Below are 24,361 nucleotides of genomic sequence, written 5' to 3' on the forward strand. Positions count from 1 at the left end.
CCTCCTTGTAGAACTTTTTATAGAAGACTTCAACAGAGCAGACTGATTCAGGGTCAAGCCTTTACATTGTTACATACCATAATTACATACCAAGCACCAACATGCATTACTGGGATGGAGTGTCATTCTTATGTGTGTCTGCCATGAGGTTAACCTTTGTTAACCACTGTACTTGTAACTTTGTGCCTTAGCAGAAGTAAGACTATAGCCCAAACATTCTCAACTATAAGCAAGTCATAACTATTTCATGGTGGGAGGTTGCAGGAAATGATCTGATGGTAGTAATATAAGGCCTCTGAATGGGCAGCAAGTTAGGTTGTGTTGTAAGACAGAACAGTTACTATTACTGTCCCTCCAGCTTTTTCATTACTTTCTCCTTTTACATTACTTTCTCCTTTTACCTCTCACTCATTCACTCACTCACCACACACAAAGACATTACACCTAACGTGGTCCCTGCAAATTCATTTTTACCCTTTTCCAGATTTGTGCCTCGACACAATCCTGTCTCTGAGCTCTACGGACAATTCCTTCGACCCCATGGCTTGGTTTTTGCTCTGACATGCACTGTCAACTGTGGGACCTTATAAAGACAGGTGTGTGCCTTTCCAAATCATGTCCAATCAATTGAATTCACCACAGGTGGACTCCAATCAAGTTGTAGAAACATCTCAAGGATGAATGGAAATGCACCCTGAGCTCTATTTCGAGTCTCGTTGCAAAGTGTCTCAATGCTTATGTACATTTCAGTTTTTTATTTTTAATACATTTGCAAACATTTCTAAAAACCTGTTTTCTCTTTGTCCGTTATGAGGTATTGTGTATAGATTTTAGGGGGAAAAACTTTAACCAATTTTGGAATGAGGCTGTAAACAAAATGTGGAAAAAGTCAAGGGGTCTGAATACTTTCTGAAGGCACTGTACCTTTTAGTAATATTTCCCCTGATGTTACTAGCCCACCCCTTACCTCCTGTTTCTTTCCTTCCTCGCTTTCAACAGTTAAGCTAAATTAAATTATTTGAGTTGTCTTTATGTTTATCATTCTAATGACATGCTTGAATAATATAGGACTAGAATTAGATGCGGATGGCTTTCACTTCCCTTCACAAAGATTTGAATGGTTATGGGTCTGACTAAATAACTGCTACAGCCTACCGCCATCGTGCGTTCGCTCTTCTTTCAAACTAAACATCAGTTCTGTTGACTGTTGTATTTAACATTCGGCAAACGAACTTGCAGCCCTCTTCAAATAGTCTATTCGTATAAAACATTTTAAAAATATATATAAAATGTCCAGCAAGCTATTCTAGTCTAGCTTTTCCTGCCAGGGTTTTTTAAGGAGAGGGCAGCGGAGCACAGGCGCATGTGTATTGCAAAAGAGACAGAGGCTATAAGTTTATAAGCTTATTATGCATAACCCATCATTCATTAGCTAAATGTAAGGCTACTACTGCATTGAATGTATTACCTGAAAGAGGTAGGCTAGGATGTTTTGAACAGGATTATCTATTTTCCTGCAATTTGAAGGGAATTGATGGAGAGTCTGCTTGTGCATGCTCTGATTAAAAGCAATGATAATAGAGTGATAGGCTGTTTTTAAAACTGCAGCTGCAATAAAAAAAATCTTTACAATTCTAAAATCCGCTGATCACCGAAAGCCAGACGGAGATGTGTAAATTATACGTGCATTCGGTCCTTGTATTACTGTAGCAGTATGCTATGCCGCAGCAAATGTAAGCATACCTGTCACAAGTTACCATGATGGGTCAACATGCGGTGTGAACTGCATTCCATTTTATTTATTTATTTATTTATTTCACCTTTATTTAACCAGGTAGGCTAGTTGAGAACAAGTTCTCATTTGCAACTGCGACCTGGCCAAGATGAAGCATAGCAGTGTGAACAGACAACAGAGTTACACATGGAGTAAACAATTAACAAGTCAATAACACAGTAGAAAAAAAAGGAGAGTCTATATACATTGTGTGCAAAAGGCATGAGGAGGTAGGCGAATAATTACAATTTTGCAGATTAACACTGGAGTGATAAATGATCAGATGGTCTGAGATGGTCTGTCCACACCATGAGCATTTATGATTGATCTTGCAGAGAGAAGGCCATAGGGACGCCAGGTTTAGACATTGCATATTAAAAGTTTAACGTCATGCTGTTAATATAAATAATTTATTATAATTTTCTAGTTTCTCACAGTTATTTAACCTGGGAAAAGGGAGTGGTTTTGGGTGGTTCCCGCCATTCAACCCTAACCTGCACCCACACTTTTTCACCTCTCCCTTGACACTCCATCATCTCTCCCTTGACACGCACGCACACCATTCCTGTGCTTGTCCTTCATTCTCCCTGAAAAGGTCCCTGTTACAGCAGATCTGCTCGAGTTGGCGACACTAAAAATAAATTGCGAACGTGCTCCCGTTCTGTTCCCAAGGTTTAATATTGTCCCCCTGGCTATGACACTGTCACACCAAGCTGCAGCTAGAGGTGTGTGTGTGTGTGTGTGTGTGTGTGTGTGTGTGTGTGTGTGTGTGTGTGTGTGTGTGTGTGTGTGTGTGTGTGTGTGTGTGTGTGTAACCACACACCACAATGTGTTCATTGCTAATTGTTTTTATTAACTAGCTTAGAATTCAGATTTGGATGTAAATCTGAAGAGGGAAAAAAATGCATTTTTCAAACAATCGTCAAGACAATGTGTGTTTGCGTGTCATAGTGATGCCATTACCCTTCTCCTCACTCCAAATACTCTAAATATTTAAGTGTTGTTTAATGTGGAATGTCACTTGTTTATCAATCCCCATTTAAAACTGGTAAAATGCTCTCCCCTCCCAGCTGTGTGTGACTGACTGTGTGTTGTGCTCTCTCTGGACAGAGGGACTGAGCCGAGAGGGCATCTCCAGGGAGGCCTGAAACCTCTCCCCACAGACCTACCTACTGCTGCTGAAGACCACCACCTCCCAACACCAATGACCTTCTCCAGTGTACATCTTTTCAGTTTAACATAAATGCTACTCATTAAAGTTGACCTTTTGCCATTTACCTCTGCAGGCTAATAAATCATGTTGCCGTTTCTTTTTCAGGAACCGTTGACTGTTGCGCCTCAGACCTTGTAATGGAAAATCGTGGTAAGTTTGGCTTCTTTTTCATTGTGGTTTGTGTAGTAGTGCAATATAGACCTGGGTGTGTTTATGGGGCAGTTTGTTTTTGCTGCTACTCGGCGCACAGCAGACAGCTCAGTTCTCTATGGCGCCCGCTGTAGGCAAGGGAGACAGGCTCCCTCCCTTTCTTGTTAGCACCAGTCTGTGTGTTGAGCTTCAGTTCCGTCTGCCTGCTGAAGAGGCCTGGCCCAGTCTGTTTTCCAGGTCGACAGGTTCCGGGCTCATGCGAATTGGCCCAGCTCTGTCTCCTGCTTTCTGGAAGCCAGCCCAGTTTATGTGGGGCAGTGAGAAAGGGCCGTACAACTACAGACTCCATCTTCAGAAGCAGAGAAAAGGAAGGGTCATATCTAGTCAGTTGTAAAACTGAAATGTGTATTCCGCATTTAAACCAAACCCTCTGAATCAGAGAGGTGCGGAGGGCTGCCTTAATAAACATCCACTTCATCAGTGCCTGGGGAACAGTGGGGTTAACTGCCTTGTTCAGGTGCAGAACAACAGACTTTTCTACCTTGTCGGCTCTGGGATTCGATCCAGCAACCTTTCGGTTAATGGCCAAATGCTCCTACCCGAGAGAGACAGCCCAAGAAGGTCAGAGACCTCATCTGTTCAAATCAGCAAATACTTTAGCTGTGCTTGATTGAGCTTGCCTAGCACAATGGAACCAATATAATAGGCCCCAAAGTGACCTTGGAGGCGGCTTATTGTAGAGAAATTAACATTAAATTCTCTGGCAATGTTACCTAAATAGTTCTGGTGTTTTCTTTATTCAGAATGTTTTTTTTCACTTGTTCAATTGTCTATTTTCTTCTTCGTACTTTTAAAACAGTAACATCAAACAAGTGCACACTTTAAAATACAGAGCATAAATCCACTTTACCTAAAGCAGAATTCAAAAATGTTCCACAAATAACCCTGTCTTACTGTATGATTTCACATGAAAACCACAGTGTATTTCATGTTCATACAATAGAAACACTTATATATGAAAACATAAATAACTGAATGTTTTTCTACAAACTGCTACCAATAAAGAAAACTGACAACAATACATTCAGCTTTAAGATAGTGGCACCACCGTAAATTCGTCTTTCTTTCAGGCGCCCGCACTGTCTGCACTAAACGTCCACACTCCAGATAACGTGATAATACCTTGACAAAGTTTTTCAATTGCATGTTATGACATATTTTTTTGATATTAGAACTTTTGGAAGTTCTGTTAAAAAGAACGGACAAGTTTACATCTGCAAAGTTCTGGTGCTTTCTTTATTTTGAAGAATGGTACTTGCACTTGGCCAGAACTTGCTGTTTTTCCTGACTACCACAGTGCAACAGCACCATCTATTGGCCTAATGGACTACTAATACTAAAGCATGTAGAATATACAATTTTAGATGAATTCAGACAAATACATGAACAAATTGGTTTAAAAAATAATAATAAAGGGGTGTCTGTTTTTAGTGACTTTGTTTTCAATCCATTACAGCAACAATTCTGGTGGACATTCCTACAGTCAGCATTTTTATGTCGGAAGTGAGAGAGAGAAGGTACTACTTTCTATATATTTTGGTGTTTTCTCTCTCGGACAGTGGCCCATCCTTTTAGTTCTCTGTGACTACTCACACCTCTCAGCCCTACTGAGAGAGTTGCTGTTAGGAGCCTCCTGCACGCTCCCTTAAAAGCTGTGGCATTGTGTTGTGTGACAACTGCACTTTTTAGTGTGGTCTTTTATTGTCCCCAGCACAAGGTGCAACTGTGTAATGATCATGCTTTTTAATCAGCTTCTTGATATGCCACACCTGTCACGTGGATGGATTATCTTGGCAAAGGAGATACAGTGCCTTGCGAAAGTATTCGGCCCCCTTGAACTTTGCGACCTTTTGCCACATTTCAGGCTTCAAACATAAAGATATAAAACTGTATATTTTTGTGAAGAATCAACAACAAGTGGGACACAATCATGAAGTGGAACGACATTTATTGGATATTTCAAACTTTTTTAACAAATCAAAAACTGAAAAATTGGGCGTGCAAAATTATTCAGCCCCCTTAAGTTAATACTTTGTAGCGCCACCTTTTGCTGCGATTACAGCTGTAAGTCGCTTGGGGTATGTCTCTATCAGTTTTGCACATCGAGAGACTGAAATGTTTTCCCATTCCTCCTTGCAAAACAGCTCGAGCTCAGTGAGGTTGGATGGAGAGCATTTGTGAACAGCAGTTTTCAGTTCTTTCCACAGATTCTCGATTGGATTCAGGTCTGGACTTTGACTTGGCCATTCTAACACCTGGATATGTTTATTTTTGAACCATTCCATTGTAGATTTTGCTTTATGTTTTGGATCATTGTCTTGTTGGAAGACAAATCTCTGTCCCCGTCTCAGGTCTTTTGCAGACTCCATCAGGTTCTCTTCCAGAATGGTCCTGTATTTGGCTCCATCCATCTTCCCATCAATTTTAACCATCTTCCCTGTCCCTGCTGAAGAAAAGCAGGCCCAAACCATGATGCTGCCACCACCATGTTTGACAGTGGGGATGGTGTGTTCAGGTTGATGAGCTGTGTTGCTTTTACGCCAAACATAACGTTTTGCACTGTTGCCAAAAAGTTCCATTTTGGTTTCATCTGACCAGAGCACCTTCTTCCACATGTTTGGTGTGTCTCCCAGGTGGCTTGTGGCAAAATTTAAACAACACTTTTTATGGATATCTTTAAGAAATGGCTTTCTTCTTGCCACTCTTCTATAAAGGCCAGATTTGTGCAATATACGACTGATTGTTGTCCTATGGACAGAGTTTCCCACCTCAGCTGTAGATCTCTGCAGTTCATCCAGAGTGATCATGGACCTCTTGGCTGCATCTCTGATCAGTCTTCTCCTTGTATGAGCTGAAAGTTTAGAGGGACGGCCAGGTCTTGGTAGATTTGCAGTGGTCTGATACTCCTTCCATTTCAATATTATCGCTTGCACAGTGCTCCTTGGGATGTTTAAAGTATGGGAAATATTTTTGTATCCATATCCGGCTTTAAACTTCTTCACAACAGTATCTCGGACCTGCCTGGTGTGTTCCTTGTTCTTCATGATGCGCTTTTAACGGACCTCTGAGACTATCACAGTGCAGGTGCATTTATACGGAGACTTGATTACACACAGGTGGATTGTATTTATCATGATTAGTCATTTAGGTCAACATTGGATCATTCAGAGATCCTCACTGAACTTCTGGAGAGATTTTGCACGCCCAATTTTTCAGTTTTTAATTTGTTAAAAAAGTTTGAAATATCCAATAAATGTCGTTCCACTTCATAATTGTGTCCCACTTGTTGTTGATTCTTCACAAAAAAATACAGTTTTATATCTTTATGTTTGAAGCCTGAAATTTGGCAAAAGGTCGCAAAGTTCAAGGGGGCCGAATACTTTCGCAAGGCACTGTATGCTCACTAACAAGGATGTACACAAATTTGAGAGAAACAAGCTTTTTGTGCATATGGAACATTTCTGGAATCTTTTCTTTCAGCTCATGAAACATGGGACCAATGCTTTACATGTTGTGTTTATATTTTTGTTCAGTATAGTATGCAGCTGCGGCTCAGAGTATTGTTTCTTCATATCCTATGTAATGCATTCTCATGCTTAAAAGTTAGCATTTGAAACAGTGGCCAGGTAAACATGGTTGTCATGGCTTGCTGAAATGACATGGAACGAACCAGTATCGTCTCAGTATTGCTCTTGAGTGGTGACTGGAAGAGAATGTAAAGAAGGCTTTTGTGAAGCATATTGCATTTATTTTTCACATTTACATTTTAGTAATTTAGCAGACGCTCTTATCCAGTGCGACTTACTGGACCTCTTGGCTGCAAGAGTTAGGGTTGTGCCTAGCTCAAGGGCACGTCAACAGATTTTTCACCTAGTCAGCTCGGGATTTAGACCAGCAACCTTTCTGCTCTTAACCACTAGGCTACCTGCCACCCCATGACCTCCTCAGCAGTACTAGTGACATTTCTGCTGATGGAATGCTGTGTGGTCTCAGAGCAGACACTTCCTCCTTTCTCTATCTGAACTACATCTCCATTGACAGAGGGCACAGATAGAAATAGATATCTCTCCCAAAGGACATGCTAGTAGCTTTGTACCTGCTCTGGTTTTCCAGCTTTAAACAATTTCATTTTTATGTCGGAAGTGAGAGAGAGAAGGTACTACTTTCTATATTTTTTTCCCAATTTTGGTGTTTTCTCTCTCGGACAGTGGCCCATCCTTTTAGTTCTCTGTGACTACTCACACCTCTCAGCCCTACTGGGAGAGTTGCTGTTAGGAGCCTCCTGCTCATGCTGTACATCCATATGGTGGCTCCATAGAGACAGAATATGAATACCTCAGTGGGTGTCATTATTTAACCTTTGACCTGGATCTGGCCACTGCCAGGTCACATGAGCAGTCAGAGCCCACCGCTGAAACTACTTTCATTACTACTGGTTTGGTCTATAAAGCTGCTGAGTGCCCCATTCAAAGTGGAAAGAGATCCTGTGAAGACGGATCCCACTGTGGTGGGCATATATGAAGGACTAAAGCCTGAGAGGTTAGCCAGAGAATGTTGGTAAATTCTGTCACTCTCACACACACACACACACACTAAAATACAAGCGTTATATTTATACACCACAAGTGCAGCTCAAAGGAATGATAGGCATCCGTCTGTGAATTCTGACTGGCCAGAGACCCAAGGAGGGAGGGTCAGTGAGAAAGGGAGAGGGTGGGGAGCACTTCAAGGGAGCAGGGAGGGTAGGTCTTACGGAGACCGAAAGAGGGAGGGAGAGTGGGAGGAGTATACCAGAGGGGAAAGAAAGTCGCACAGAGTTTCTGGCAAAGTAGACAGAGGTGTCCGGGAAAGAGGATACCAAGGAACTTGGTTGAACAAGCTGTGGACCAGGTGTGCTCCTCCTCTGCCCAGCACGGAGTGCCTATTCCTGGGTAGAAAGAGGAAAAGAGGCCCCTCTGGGGCTGGATCATGGGACAGAGCCTTCCTCTGGAGACCCCAGCTCAGGACCAACACCAACACATCCACCGTAGCGGTGAGTTTTTCGTTTACTCACTCACATACACATGCTCTATAATCAGTCTCACAAGTACACACAAGCACCTTTATAAATACACTCAAGCACTTCTAATACGATCCTTAGTGTTCAGTTTTTCTAGTTTCTTTTCAACATCTTAGCTGCGAAGGAGAGAGGGCAACGGAGAGGCGGGGCAGGAGATTGTGTAATCAACAATGTTGCACACTTTATTTCTGTCTTTACCACAGGAAATGTTAAAAATCACTGGGATCATGTGGATGAATATCAGCTATGTGTGTGCGTGCACCCACATTACTGAGTGCAGGATACCCTTCTGACGTGATGTGTACAAAACAAAAAGATTAGCCCCACAAACACATGCCTCACTGTTTGTGGCAGTAAACTGAGATATTGAAACATTTTTCTGAGGGATTACTGGAAATAGGATTGTCTGTCAATGTGTAGGGCGTTATGTGCTTTTTTGGAGCCATTGCATCCCCCTTCCCCCAGTATTGTTGTGGTCTGTTATCCCATGGAGGTTAAGCCTAAGAGATTGGGTATTATTATTATTATTATTATTATTATTATTATTTTATAGAGATGAAGTATGGCAACCAGCGAGTAATCAGCCTAGTGTGCCAATAACAAGTTACAGGCACACTAGGCAAAAAATCAACCAGCCCATCTGGCATTTGAAATGCCAGATAGCCAGTCCGATCCAGTGTGTAAGTGCAAGTACACAAAACCAGGTTTAGAAATGGCTATCTTTTCAACCAAAAAAACTTTAGGTATTGGAATTACCTCTGGTACCACCCACTAGTGACTAGTCAAAGTGACTAGCTATTTCAAAACACGGAAAGTGAGGGAGAGGGTGGGCTTTCTTTGCGGAAACAGACTCTTATGTAAGTGATCAGGCTGCTTGAGGCAGCGGGCCTGCTGCTGAGGCCCTTAAAACAACTCAATCTGCTCTCCACCACATGCTCACCTGACTGCTCCTGCAAGTCAAGGGGCTGAGGCTAAACCTGGATCATAATTAACTACCGTTTTTTTACGCAAGATATGTTACATAACAATGTTTCCATACTCAACATTACAGCTTAGCTTATACAAAATTATGCCATAGATCTTTCAACTAACCTGCTCCTGGCAATACTTTTCTCGTTTCGGGTAAAAGGTTATCTTATAAATATTCATGTCCAGTTGCTGAGCACGCCCGCATTCTCATTGACGGGGCTGTAGTGGAGCAGGTTGAGAGCTTCAAGTTCCTTGGCATCCACCTCACCAACAAACTAACATGGTCCAAGCACACCAAGACAGTCGTGAAGAGGGCACGACCAAACCTATTCCCCCTCAGGACACTGAAAAGATTTGGCATGCCGTCCTCAGATCCTCAAAAGGTTTTTCAGCTGCACCATCAAGAGCATCCTGACGGGTTGCATCCCTGCCTGGTATGGCAACTGCTCGGCCTTCGACCGCAAGGGAGGGTAGTGCCAGTACATCACCGGGGCCAAGCTTCGTGCCATCCAGGACCTCTATACCAGGTGGTGTCAGAGGAAGGCCGTAAAAATTGTCAGACTTCAGCCACTAGCTAGTCATTTCCGTTACACTACACATGGTGGGTGTTTAAGACCCTACTCAAGTTTGTTTGGCCAGCACCCAGTCAGTAGGCACCCCCATGGATGCCTTTCAGAACCCATTTTAAAACCCCATCTGTTTCGTTCTGGTTGTCAGAGGCTCATTTTGTTAGTTCCCTATTTTGGTTGAGGAGCGATTTATTTTTTTCTTATTTGGGAATGTAACATAACTAGTGACGACCAAGTCTGACCCTGTTTCCTTATTGGCAAGCTCTAGATGGGCTGGCTTCCTGATTGGACATAACTGTCTAGCCTGGTATCCTGGCTGTTACTGCATCATTCACTTTGAACTTGTCATCCAGACCTCTCTGAGACCTTTGTTTTTACATAGTGGATTGCGCTGTCAGATTTCTGTCTCATCAGCCCAGCAAGGCAATTTATAAATTTGATCTCGACTATAAAAAGCATCTAGACGTTCTCACATTTCTTTCACTAACATTTAGTTTTCAACCTCTGAGATTTGTATAAACCTTGCTCTCTGTCTCTCTGACATTTGCAACATTGTTTCAATATTCAAATTTGATCTTCAGCTGTCCCATAGTAATGAACGTGTCGGGAATCGGAACGAGACAGCCAGGCAGGCAGCGTTTCTCAGCCAGTCGAAATCATGAATCAGCTTGAATTATTTTTATGGATATATACAAAGAAATGTCAATTGAAAAAATGTTAAACAAAATGAAGTGCAGCTAGTTTGCAGTCTTTTTTTTTTTGTGTGTTAGCCAATAACACAGTTATCTCTTCTGAACAACAGTGTCCTGACAAGTGAGCACATTTTCTATGCCAGGCGAAATTGTGCCTCATTAGCTCATTTTTACGGATGCGTACAAATAAATGTCACTAGAAAAGCGTTTAAACAAATTCAAGTGCAGCTATTTTGCTGTTCTTCTGGCTGCACTGTAAGTTAGCCGTAGTTGCCTAGCTAGCAATGGAACATTTAGACTGAACTGGGTCACGTCTCCAGCAACCGATCCGATAGAATGAACGACCAGCCAGCTTGGGTAGCAACTCTAGATTTGTGTCAGGACTATATCTTGTGGAAGGATGAAATAGTATGAATAAATTGATCAAAATTTATTTTTTAATTAAAATATGTCAATCATTATTTGAATATGTTGGTGACCCATTGTATAAAAGTGTGAATGCCCTCAAAGCCGATGTTTGAAGGATATATTGGCACAATTTGCTAACACCTGTGCCAATATATCCTCCAAACACCGCCTTCTCGGGCATTATCACTTAATATTATGTCCTGTGTGCTTTATAGCCTACAATGCAGGCTATCAGTTGAAACAGGCTCTCTTTTTCCATGTCCAGTACAGTAAGATGTGTGAGGGGTGGAGGTTGTCTTTGTTCTGTCACAGTTAGGATCAGGGTGGAGTGCTGTTTCCTCCCTGTGTTTCCCAGACCTCACCCTCTGTCCGAGTTACACAGCTGCAGACAGCCTACACATTCCGGACCTCCACTCACTCTTCAGGCACCCTTTTGGGTATAGGAAGGATCCATTTGGTCACCTTTCCAATCTCTGGGATAAGATCAACTGTATTTCTTGCTACCAGCTGAATGGAGTGAATGTTCTGCTGCTGTGTGTTTCTGGTAGTATCAGTCAGTCAACCCACTGTGGATCTGGAGTGTGTCGGCCCAGCACAACCAGCATTTGTCCTGCTTGAGTGGATTTTAGCTGACCTGCCTGCCTGCCGTGCTTTCCTTGTCAGAGGCAGACCGCTCTGCCAGAGCCTGCTGTGCCTAAGTGTAGGAGAACCAGGGGAGTGTGTGTTACAGACAACTGCATTTAGCAACTCGTTCTTTGGACATCAACCTGAATCCACTGGTTTTTGTAACTTCCTAAGGAGCTGGATGTATATGGTTTGGAGCTGGCCTCTGAACTTTTATGTTTTGTCTGCATGTGATTTAGCAGCCTGCTGTGGGTCTTTGCGCTGTCACAGCCGCCCCCAGCCCCTCCCTACCTAGGGTGTTGGGATCGACTCGGGACAAGAGTTTGAGTTTTTGAACACAACCTTCTGCTTCCTCATGGCATGTTGCCTCAAGTCCCACCACCATGGAAGCTGGACCCTGAGCTCCTACCCAGGTAGACTAGCTCTGTAATATAACCTCCATGACCCTGCTTTGGAGCCCATTTCCACCTTTTGACATGTTTCCTATACCTCCACTTCTGGTCTTTTGAAGGAAGGTATTGTATAATATGATTACCTCTGCCCATCAGCAGCTGGAAAATAGTGTTTTTTATTTTAAGCGTGTGTTGATGTGTGAACCGAATTGCTATAGTTGTGTTATTGCCAGGACATCCTGTTTTTGTGGGACTGGTTGGTTGTTTTGCCCCAGCCCTTATACACAGTAAATATTATGTCTGCTGAATTAAAACCTCAACCTTAGAGGAACCTGGCTCACAGAGATGTTCTGTGAAAGGCCTTGTGAAGCTCAGCACCTTGTCAGCCTGTCAGTCAGCTGAGCTGTTACCATGGCAGCTGGATGTCTGTGCGTGTCTTGGAAAGAGACGCACTCAGGCCAAAGAGCGAGTCCTACCTCCCCAATTATTTTTAAAGGTGTATTTGTTAGTGAAAAATGTGTGTGTGTGCTTCCACATAGCCTGTTGGTGTTGAAAGGCTGATAACAATATTCTCCCAGTAGGGAGGAATGTGAGACTGTGGGAAGCTATGGACGGAGGCCAGTGCAAGAGGGACTCTCCCTTCCCAAAGCTGTTGGTGACTTGGTTGTGAATGTGTGGAGGAGTACATGAGCTTTCACCATCACCCCGCCAAAGCACACACAGTCCCAGAGCTCTGAGCTAAAGATAATAATCTTCCTAATGAGCCTGGCCCTCCCATGTTCTTTACTCATGGTGCATATGGGTGTCAGTCTAGCTCAGTTAGGCTATAGAATAATGCTATAATACTACACTTTACTCGGAGTGCATGGGCCAGGCTAAACAGCAGCTGGTGCACAAGGTTTTGCTCGCCTGAGTTAGAGCTTAGCTAGGCTACTGTGAAAATGTCAGGGCTCTGGTTACCTCTGCTCTCTGTGCTGCTGTTATGTTGTAGATGCCCAGTTATGGTTGTGATATTTCAACAATGTTTCTTGACTCTCCATTATTTTCTCTCTGACTCCATTGCTCCAGTTGATGAAGTTGACCACCTGCACAACACGACGGAGGGAGATGGGGACAGCACCCCTCTCCCATGCAAGGGCAAGGGCAAGTTCTCTACCCTTGGCAAGATCTTTAAACCATGGAAGTGGAGGAAGAAGAAAAGCAGCGAGAAGTTTACGGAAACTTCAGAAGGTTTGTGTTCCAGCTTCATTGTGTTTGTTAGTTTTTACGTGTTGCATTCAATCTTTATCAAACGCCTTTCAGTGTGTTTTCCTGTCTCCTGGTGATATGTACATGCCATGGCCTTTTCTAGTGTGTCCAGTTCAGTCTGCTTAAACAAAACAATTGTTATAGTGGTTAGAATAATATCCTTTTTATCTGAAGATCTGTAAACTTACATCTTTGACTTCTGGAAGGTGAAATGACACACTAAAATTTGAAATATTATCTTCGGTTTTATATGCTATCTGGAAAAAATCTGAAGAAAAAAACTCAGAGCCTTAATGCACTGGCTTAAATTCTGTGTGTTGACGGCAGTTCTGGAGAGAAAGATGTCGATGAGGCGACCGAGGCAGGAGCTTATAGAACAGGGAGTGCTGAAGGAGCTCTCAGAGAATGGTAAGAGTGCTGCCACTGGTGATGTCACTCACTCACCTGATCCCCACATGACTCAATCAGCCAGTTCCAGTTGGCTCCCTACTCCTTTCTCTTGCACCTAACATTTTCAATGTTTCTATATCTGTAAAGTGTAAGCAACATGGTGGACGCTCCACCACTACCCTGCATATACCTATCCAGACCCTTCAGATCTACAAACATTTAAGGGTTATGGCAGCCAAGGGGGAGGGAGCAAATTGGAAATGGCTTTATCTTTATCAGACAAAAGTCCAGGGCTATCACACCTACACAGACAGCATAGTCGATAAGTAACAGCTTCAAGTTCAGCACACTCAATGGCAGTTGAAGAAAGTCAAATTCACTCTCATGCTCCTTTTCAACAGTATAACTATATATTTTGGGAAGAAAATTACATGGTGTTTTTCTTGAGCTGGGGAAAGTGGAACGAATTGCGCCCTGCAGCGGAATAGCTTTTAAAGTCAGTGTGTTCTGTGCTCTTACTCGCTTTGCCGGCGTCAGTGTTGCAGAGGCCCGTTTATTAAACAAATTTCACTCCATGGCCAGAGCTCTGGTCCAAAGGGGTTGGCAGTTAGGACACCTTTCTAAAACCTCTCATTCTGAAGGGGCCTGTGAAATCATGTCCAGATGCACAGAGGGAACCAATCCAAAAGGCCATCATGTGCCCTATTTCAACAAGCCAATTAAGTTTGACCATTTATACTCAAATATGCAGAAAATTTTGAGTAGAGATAATGGCTTTGTTAGATTTCTGACTAACCCCTCCCTCACACTTGGTTAGTGACTCAAAGTAGTGCTAGTTTATAGATCTTCTTATGTGTGAGTGACTCTGTATGGAAAGTCTCACTGCTTGTGTCCATTTTTGTGACAGAAGGGGACGATCCTCACAGCCCCAAACAGTCCTACGTGAAGAATGGCCACACCCTGCCCGTGGGTGGTGGTGGTGGTGGAGGGGGCAGAGGGCAGGAAAACCAGACAAGACCCCCCTCAGACCTTGGGATGAACCCCTCAGACTTTAAGATTAACCCAGCCTGGCTGCCCCAGATAGAGGACCGCAGGGTCCGATTCCCCCCGGACGTAGACCGCCAGGGTGGTCCCAGAGGCTCCGGACAGCAGGAGGAGGGCCGGCGAGGAGGTGGAGGGTCCCAGGGGGAGGGGGAATGGAAGTCTAACATGGCCTGGCAGGGCCAGGCGATGGTGCAGGGGATGGGACAGGAGGAGGGTAGACGCGGGGGCAGACTCCACCCTTCTGACGGAGACAAGCGGCCGGGCCTGCAGAAGGCGCCATCAGAGGACGGTAGGAGGAGTCGCCCTGCTGAGACCGCATGGAAACCTACCCTCCCCCGGCACGCGTCCGCAGAGGAGGGAAGGGCCCGTAGAGGTGAGCTATTAACACCAACACATTATTGTACTTTTTAGATATGTGTGTATTGTTGTGACTTGTTAGATATTACTGCACTGTTGGAACTAGGAACACAAGTATTTCGCTACACACGCAATAACATCTGCTAAATATGTGTATGCGACCAATAAAATTTGATTTGACACACACGCGGCCTTATTCTGTGGAGTAGGGTGAAGCTGTCCTTAGACACTGATCTACGGTTTGTGTTTTCCCCCCTAATGAAAGATTTGAAAACGATCCTAGATCTTTGCATAAGGGCAACTTCTACCTGGAGCCTGGTTTTCTGACTGCCCTCTCTCCAGTCAATCTTCCTCCTCTTCAGTCCTCTGGTTTGGCCCCAGATATAGACACGAGTCTCGGAGCCTCTTTGCTCCCCAGAGTCCTGCTCCAGCTATGCGTCTTATTCGGGAGCTGAAGGGAATAGAGGGACTAGCTCATCCTCTCCTCCTTTCGTAATTAATGCGGCATTATCGTTTTAACCATTCCTGTCCTTAAAAGCTAATGCCTGTCAGCTCAACCGTAACCCTGCTGAAGAGCTAAAGCTAATTGATACCATTCCAGCTATTACACACTGAGCTAAATGGTCTGTAGTGTCTTGTTTCTTTTAGATCTTATACTCTCCCTGATTTATATCTTAATCTTCTCGCTTTCTCTCTCCCTCTCCTTTTCTCCCCTTTTACCTCTCCCTCGGTTTTCTCTGACCTACAGTGCCTTCAGAAAGTATTCACACCCTTGACTTTTTCCCCGTTTGTTATAGCCTGAATTTTAAATGGATAAAATTAATATTTTGTGTCACTGATTTACACACAATACCCCATAATGTCAAAGTGGAATTATGTTTCTAGAAATGTGTTTCTAGAAAAATGAAAAGCTGAAAAGTCTTGCGTCAATAAATGTTCAAACCTTTTGTAATGGCAAGCCAAAATAAGTCACTACAAAGATACAGGCACCCTTCCTAACTCAGTTGCCAGAGAGGAAGGAAACTGTTTAGAGTTTAGATTTTAATGGCTGTGATAGGAGATAACTGAGGATGGCTCAACAACATTGTAGTTACTCCACAATACTAACATAAATGACAGAATGCAAAGAAGGAAGCCTGTTCAGGAAACCTGTAATCCAACACACCACGGAGTACCATTCTTCATATTTTCAAGCATGGTGACTGCATCATGTTATGAGTATGCTTGTCATCGGCAAAGACTATAGTTTTTTTTTTAGGATGAAAGGAAATGGAATAGAGCTAACCACAGGCAAAGTCTGAGAGGAAAAACTTGGTTTAGTCTGCTTTCCAACAGAAACTTAGAGACACATTCACCTTTCAACAGGACAATTACCTAAAACACAAGGCCAAAATATACTCTGTCTTGCTTACTAAGACAACCTTGAATGTGCCTTAGTGGCCTAGTTACAGTTTTGACTTAAATTGGCTCTGTGGCAAGACTTGGAAATTGCTGTCTAGCAATGATCAACTTGACAGAGCTTGAATAATTTTAAAAATAATAATGGGTAAATATTGTACCATCCAGGTGTGCCAGAGACTCTGTAATTGCTGCCAAAGGTGATTCATGTATTGACTTAGGGGTTGAATACTTATCTAATGAAGATATATTATGGTTTTATTTTCCATTAAAAAAACTGTTAGAATTTTTCTTCCACTTTGACATTAGGGCATTTTGTGTAGATCATTGTCAAAAAAAGGCCACTTTGTAACACAACAAAATTTGAAAAAAGTAAGAGTGTGAATACTTTCTGAAGGCACTATTTCCTATTTTCTCTGTGACATCAGCATGTGATAAGGACTTGTCTATAAATAAACTTCAGCTTTGAGGAATGGCGTGGGATAATAAGAAGCAGGGTGGAGGGCTAGGGGAATGGGGGTTTAGTACTGTAATTACAGCACTGTTTATCTACACAGCGGATCCCCTGATAATGACAATCTCATACAAGTGTTTTGACACACACACTAGAGTGACTGAGTGAATGGCACAAATTGGCTCAGTGCTTCAACCCAAGACTGAAACATTTGTTTTTTAGGGATGAGATAGTATCTTTTCCATTTTTTAAAGAGCCAAACGCACCCAAAAAAGGCTAGCAGTGTGTAGTGAGTTGTTGTGTGTGCGGTCTTTGACACATGCGCTCATGTGTCTCTCATGATGATGATTAGTTATTAAATGTATAGTGCTCTTTAACACATGTATGTTATGTAACGTGTTTTGTGTGCTGTGTGTTTTGCAGAATCAGAGAGCCATTTTGTTCCTGACCCAGATTTGCTGCGGGACACTCTCCGAGAGTCTCTGTCCCCCAAACAGTCCGTTATGCCCCCCAAGTGGCTGAGCTCCACCCCCGAGCCCGGCAGCGAAGGGTCACCCTCATCCCACACCCCATCCAACCACCCTGCAACCACGTACTCTTCCTCCTCTTCTTCCTCTGCAGTTGCAATGCCTGCCCGAACTGTCTCCTCTGCAGGCGCCAACCCCCAATCTTCAGCAGTAGTGTCCTTCGCTCCATCCTCCACCCACCAGGCGACCAAGCAGCCTCCCCTCCCCCTGCCCAAGCCCGTCAACAGGGGCGTTAATGCTGCCATGTTGGGTGAGTAGTAGTACTAGTTGTGGTGATTGTAGTAGTAGGGACCACAGCTGCCTGTTTAATCACAGGATGGCAGAATTAGCTTATGAGATGCCAGAGGAGACCAGGTGCAGCTTGCATCAATGCACACACACACATTCACTCAGTGGAGCTTCCTCGCGTAACATGTAGTTAAGTGTCACATGCATACATGTCTGTAGAAGACTCACGTTACATGCATAGGCGTTACTACAAGGGACATGTGCACGTCGCGCGCATTCTATCTCACACACACACACACACTTTGCCGCTCATCTTTATAATGATGTTATCCCTGCGGCTCCAGCAGCTGTTCCCTAGACGATAACTTAATAAGACTGAACTATTTTAGACAGCAGCAGCAGAGCAGATTTTCCCTGGCATTGTATCTCTCCCAGGACAACACTGACTCTGGTGGCTCTGAGCCTACTGCTGCTCAGCTCCATACGGGGGCAATATTATTATTGTTTTTACCAGGGGCGTTTCTTGTCAGGGGAGCCCGACTTTATTCACTGTTCTCTTTGAGATCTGATACGCCTATTACCTTAGGACTGTTTAAACACATTTTTTGTATATATTCCCTCTAGTTTCCTGTGTCATTTTTACATGTAGGTTGGTTGGTTTAGCCTGGAGCTGATAGGCTTGGAAGTCATTTGCCATGCACTCGTGTCACCTATTTGCCACCTACAGTCTTTCAAGCTATTTCATATGTACGTTCTAGAATGTATGTAGACATTTCAGCTCTCACATTATGTAAAAAATTCTGATGTATTAAACCATGTTGGATTTGTTAAAAGAGGTGGCATAGAATACTCTGAACAATGGGGACTTTTCCTGGTGTAGCAGGAAGGAGAAACGGCAATAAGAAGTTGCTTTGCTGCATTCTTAATTTGGTAAAGTTACAATACGTTCTGTTATTGTCAACAATGCATTTTAGCCAGTGCATTTTGTTAGGTAATGTTTAAACCAAGGTTATCATAAACTACTGGGAAAAGTTATCGGATACTTGTAGATTTAAAATCTCATCCGACATGATACTGAATTTGCAATCATTGCTTGCCCAGCTGTTGTTGAAACATATCAAAGTGTATATGAATGCTAGCTGAGCCAGTAGTGACTGTTTTCAAAAGTATTCCACTAGTTAATTAGGAAAATTCCTAACAGGTAGCTAGGTACAGAGTGATTACTTCACCAGCTAACCTAGAGGGCCCGAAACTGAAGGAGTTTTGATTACCTCTTCACTTTCCCCATTGATTCCCCTCTCACAGCCCAGGCAAGCCCCTCAGACACTTAGACACGTACTCTAATTACGCAAACCCTCTTGTTCTGGGTGCTGGTAGTGCGTTAAGTGTAAGCATATCCACCTTGGTCGTGTTCATTAGACACCACACGTTAAAAAAAAAACTGACTGAAACCAGGAAGGACTTCCTGGACTGTATTTAAAATGTTGTGCTACGGTGTGCCCAAATGAACACCATCCTGGTGTATGTGTAGTTAAGGTTAAGGTGACCAGATATTTGAAATGAAAATCATGGATTTTTTTTATATGGGGCTAGCTGTGCAAAAATATATAAGAAACAATGGTATGGAACTATAGTTAACTATCAATTTTCACTATATTCCTTTCAAATACTTGTTTTAATTCTAACAGAAATGGATCACTTGTTTAGCAGAATCACTTGTTTAGCAGCCTGGTGGGCATGGTTGTTCATGAAGTGGTTACATGTTTGTATCAATGATCAAACGTTTTCATAAATGGTCAAACAAGTTTGGTACAGGGATAGACAATTTGTACATGCAAATCTGACTGGATACAGTGTTTTGATTATTGAAATATAAAACTCATTATCAACAGTTGCATCTTGTTTTCGGAGGGATAATCGGGGATAATTTTGGGGTGGGCAGCTCTAGCCGGGGACAGGCCACTAAAATTGGGGACTGTCCCTGGTAATCAGGGACGTCTGGTCACCCTATACACAGTGTATACATTCAGCCAGCCTATATGAGATCTGAAGGCATGTGTGTCGTGCCTCTCATCCCCTACCAGCCTCCACTCTACAGGGGGGTGAGAACCAGAATGACTCCCAACTGCCCCTCTACTGGTCCTGCTGGAAACGCGAGGGCGACTATGATGTCTACCTGTCCCTCCCTGTCTACCTGTGCCGGCGGGATGGCAGAGGCCTGCGGTCAGGTAAAACAAAGGATGCCCACCAATGCCCCTCTTCACTGGCATCGCCGCAGCAACGGTGCCCACCTTGTCTCTCTAACGTCTTCCCAAGCCTGCGTTGTATGTGTGGCTGTATGCCACACCCCTGTTAACGTCAACCTTCTGGTTACTTGCGTCATAATATTTAATTATCCTGACTTGAAAAGCCTCATGCCAAACGCTACCTGGATGCAACTGATGGACTAACCTATAACGGCCTGGATTGAGTGCTCTCTCCTGCTCATGCCACGTTAGGCTGCATGCGCGTAACAAGGTTGAGTGAGGTGTGCGTGTAAGTGGGTGTACGTGGGCGTCTGACCACCATATGTGTACTACTACCTCTGGCATGTGAATGGGGGAGTAACTGAGTGTCTCCCGTGATGGCTACCTGTGGCAGCCCAGCGCAGACCAGGCTGCCCCATAAAGGCTAATCCACACATCTGCTCTGGAGCGAGAAAGGAGAGGGGCTTGACTCTGTTTAAAGCAGATGTTAAAATCCAGTCCAGTATGCTTCATGTCTGGCGCTCAATCAGTCTGCTGCTGTGATCTATTGTACTCCAATGCAGTATGTCTCCATGGCTTTGTATTTTAAAGCTATTTCATGTTGACACATTCACCAGCAACTGCATCGAGCTTACGTATTTAAAGGTTTGCATGCAATCGCAAAATGTCTATTCCAGCTTGGTTGAACAGAGTTTTTTTAAATAATTCTCAGTTCAGAGATGCTAAGAAGCGATGGATGCATACTGGCCAATTTGATTTGTATATGGTCTGTGTGTGTTCTAGTGCATGTGTACTTATTCAAACCCTCACTGTAACCTTGATTGCCACATGCACCCATTTGTAATGTAAGACCCTGTCGGATGCACTCATGTGGACCCAGTCATGTGACCTGGATTTGTGGACCTATGCATTCATGTGGACTCAGTCATGTGATCTGGGTGTGTATATCCATTCATGTGCACTCACCCATGTTACTTGGGCTCGATCTTACATGTAAATGGAGACGTTAACAAGCTTGTGCACTCACTTGATCCGCAGTTGAAAGCCCAGATATAGGTTAATAAAGTAAGTGAACGTGTGTTTATCAGTGTGTGACACATTCAATAAACTGTTTCTCCATCACACAGGCAACCTCACCCAGGCCGGTACCAGACTGGTGCCAACTAAGCCCTCCCCACCGATGCCCCCCAAGAGGACCACCCCTGTCACAAAGCGCAACCCGGAGGACTCGTCTGCGTCCACCCAGTCTGTCTCCACCCCCTCCCCTTCCCTGCTTTCTCCTGAGGACCATCATAACCACTCAGCAGGCTTCCAGATGCCTCCCCCGTCCCCGCCCTTACCCAACCACATCCCCCCTTCTCCACCCCGCCAGCATCTGCAAGCGCACTACCTCCACCACCAGCACTCCTACCAACATCCCATCCCCCAGCCCTTGCTTTTTGACCCCCCCAGCCCCACCAGTGAGCCCCCCCAGCGCCCGTCCCCCGTCCCCCTGCACATCATGATCCAGAGGGCCCTGTCCAGCCCCGGCCCGGCCCAGCCACATCCCGACGGCTCCCAGCGCTCAGCTCACTCCCTGCTCTTCGAGACACCGCCTAAGTACCAGGGGGACCGCAGCCGGCCCCTAGCCGTCAGCATCCAGCCTCTGAAACTGTGAGTCCTATATGTCACTGTGGGTATTTCCTCCATGTTCTAGACTTGAGTAAAAATCACACCTGAAACAATAGATGTAAAGTTGGCAAGACCTTATATGAAAGGATCTAGCCACACAATCTTTCTGTGATGCCAATGATTTATTATCAGATTTATTATCATCAATATGTGACTGACGGCTTTTCCTATTTCTGTTGAAAACTCATCTGGTCTCCATCGCTCCATTTCTCACGCTATCAGGGCTGAGGATGACTACTCGGAGGAGGAGGAGGATGATGAAGAAGAGGAGAAGGAGTATGATGGGGAGCTGCCCCAGCCAGAGCTGGAGCCACGGAGCAGGAGGTGCATGGTGGGAGAGCCCAGCATCAATGTCATCCCTGAGGGACCCAACAGCAGTGAGGAGGAGGAGGAGGAGGAGGAAGAACAGCAGGACTTGCAAAGGGACGACAGCGACTCGGACGGGCCAGTGCTCTATAAAGATGAAGATTCAGACGAGGATGAGGAGGATGAGCCTCCACCCAGTATGTATCTCTGTCTCACTTGAATTGCTTTATGGATAAACATTTATACTCAGATAAAGCAGCATCTTTAAAATACTGTAAAAGTATATATGCCACCTATCAGACACATTTTAGACGTGAATTACAGTAGAGTGAGCGCATACACTTTTTGTATGTGACTATTGATCCCTAGGGAATTTACCCCTCATTTGTCATTGTTAGCACTGCACTCTTACCAATTAAGCCGCACATGATACCTATACAGTACCAGTCAAAAGTTTGGACACACCTACTCATTCCAGGGTTTTTCTTTCTACATTGTAGAATAATAGTGAAGACATCAAAACTATGAAATAACACATATGGAATCATGTAGTAACCAAAAAAGTGTTCAACAAATCAAAATATATTTTATATTTGAGATTCTTTATAGTAGCCACCCTTTGCCTTCATGACAGCTTTGCACACTCTTGGCATTCTCTCAGCCAGCTAGCTACATGAGGTGGAATGGAATGCATTTAAATTCAAAGGTGTGCCTTGTTAAAATGAATTTGTGGAATTTCTTTCCTTAATGCGTTTGAGCCAGTCCGTTTTGTTGTGTTAAGGTAGGGGTGGTATACAGAAGATAGTCCCATTTGGTAAAAAAGACCAAGTCCATATTATGGCAAGAGCAGCTGAAATAAGCAAAGAGAAACAACAGTCCATCATTACTTTAAGACATGAAGGTCAGTCAATGTGGGAATTTTCAAGAACTTTGAAAGTTTCTTTAAGTGCAGTTGCAAAAGCAATCAAGCGCTATGATAAAACTGGCTTTCATGAGGACCGCCATAGGAAAGGAAGACCCAGAGTTACCTCTGCTGCAGAGGTACAGTTACCAGCCTCAGAAATTGCAGTCCAAATAAATGCTTCACAGAGTTCAAGTAACAGACACATCTCAACATCAACTGTTCAGAGGAGGCTGTGTGAATCAGGCCTTCATGGTCGAATTGCTACAAAGACACAACTACTAAAGGACTCCAATAAGAGGATGAGACTTGCTTGGGCCAAGGAACACAAGTAATGGACATTAGACACATGGAAATCTGTCCTTTGGTCTGAGTCCAAATTAGGTAGGCTTGATTACCAACAACGACGAGACGGCCTACAGGGAGGAGGTGAGGGCCCTCGGAGTGTGGTGTCAGGAGAATAACCTCACACTCAACGTCAACAAAACAAAGGAGATGATTGTGGACTTCAGGAAACAGCAGAGGGAGCACCCCCCTATCCACATCGACAGGACAGTAGTGGAGAGGGTAGTAAGTTTTAAGTTCCTCGGCGTACACATCACGGACAAACTGAATTATTCCACCCACACAGACAGCGTTGTGAAGAACGAAGAAATTCGGCTTGTCACCAAGAGGCAACTGCTCCGCCCACAACCGTAAGGCTCTCCAGAGGGTAGTGAGGTCTGCACAACGCATCACCGGGGGCAAACTACCTGCCCTCCAGGACACCTACACCACCCGATGTCACAGGAAGGCCATAAAGATCATCAAGGACAACAACCACCTGAGCCACTGCCTGTTCACCCCGCTATCATCCAGAAGGTGAGGTCAGTACAGGTACATCAAAGCAGGGACCGAGAGACTGGAAAAACAGCTTCTATCTCAAGGCCATCAGACTGTTAAACAGCCACCTCTAACATTGAGTGGCTGCTGCCAACATACTGACTCAACTCCAGCCACTTTAATAATGGAAATTGATGTTAAAAAAAATCACTAGCCACTTTAAACAATGCCACTTAATATAATGTTTACATACCCTACATTACTAATCTCATATGTATATACTGTACTCTTTTTCATCTACTGCATCTTGCCATCTTTATGTAATACATGTATCACTAGCCACTTTAAACTATGCCACTTTATGTTTACATACCCTACATTACTAATCTCATATGTATATACTGTACTCTATACCATCTACTGCATCTTGCCTATGCCGTTCTGTACCATCACTCATTCATATATCTGTATGTACATTTTCTTTATCCCTTTACACTTGTGTGTATAAGGTATTAGTTATGGAAATGTTAGGTTAGATTACTCGTTGGTTATTACTGCATTGTCGGAACTAGAAGCACAAGCATTTTGCTACACTCGCATTAACATCTGCTAACCATGTGTATGTGACAAATACAATTTTATCTGAATTGAATTTTAGATTTTTGGTTCCAACTGCTGTGTCTTTGTGAGATGCAGAGTAGGTGAACGGATGATCTCCGCATGTGTGGTTCCCACCGTGAAGCATGGAGGAGGAAGTGTAGGGTGACACTGCTTTGCTGGTGACACTGTCTGTGATTTATTTTGAATTCAAGGCACACTTAACCAGCATGGCTACCACAGGATTTTGCAGCAATACGCC

At 43.8% G+C, this 24,361-nt stretch overlaps 1 protein-coding gene across 4 annotated transcripts in view; it reads left to right on the forward strand.

Moving 5' to 3' along the window:
* The window catches only part of LOC139395366 (phosphatase and actin regulator 4B-like), a 37,425-nt gene that overhangs the window by 9,052 nt on the left and 4,012 nt on the right, over positions 1 to 24,361 (forward strand). The window contains exons 2-10 of one of the 4 annotated variants that reach the window (XM_071142951.1): positions 2,885 to 2,991; positions 3,093 to 3,137; positions 12,979 to 13,140; positions 13,486 to 13,566; positions 14,456 to 14,965; positions 17,225 to 17,578; positions 19,641 to 19,784; positions 20,930 to 21,455; positions 21,696 to 21,976. In XM_071142951.1, the coding sequence (XP_070999052.1) occupies positions 2,979 to 2,991; positions 3,093 to 3,137; positions 12,979 to 13,140; positions 13,486 to 13,566; positions 14,456 to 14,965; positions 17,225 to 17,578; positions 19,641 to 19,784; positions 20,930 to 21,455; positions 21,696 to 21,976 (2,116 nt within the window). In that variant the 5' untranslated portion in view covers positions 2,885 to 2,978. Of the gene's footprint in view, positions 1 to 2,884; positions 2,992 to 3,092; positions 3,138 to 8,022; positions 8,230 to 11,741; positions 11,932 to 12,978; positions 13,141 to 13,485; positions 13,567 to 14,455; positions 14,966 to 17,224; positions 17,579 to 19,640; positions 19,785 to 20,929; positions 21,456 to 21,695; positions 21,977 to 24,361 lie in introns of those variants that run through there. The other 3 variants (XM_071142937.1, XM_071142944.1, XM_071142961.1) reach the window with 3 other exon arrangements.

The sequence above is a fragment of the Oncorhynchus clarkii genome, chromosome 3, assembly GCF_045791955.1.
Source record: "Oncorhynchus clarkii lewisi isolate Uvic-CL-2024 chromosome 3, UVic_Ocla_1.0, whole genome shotgun sequence".
NCBI lineage: Eukaryota > Metazoa > Chordata > Actinopteri > Salmoniformes > Salmonidae > Oncorhynchus > Oncorhynchus clarkii.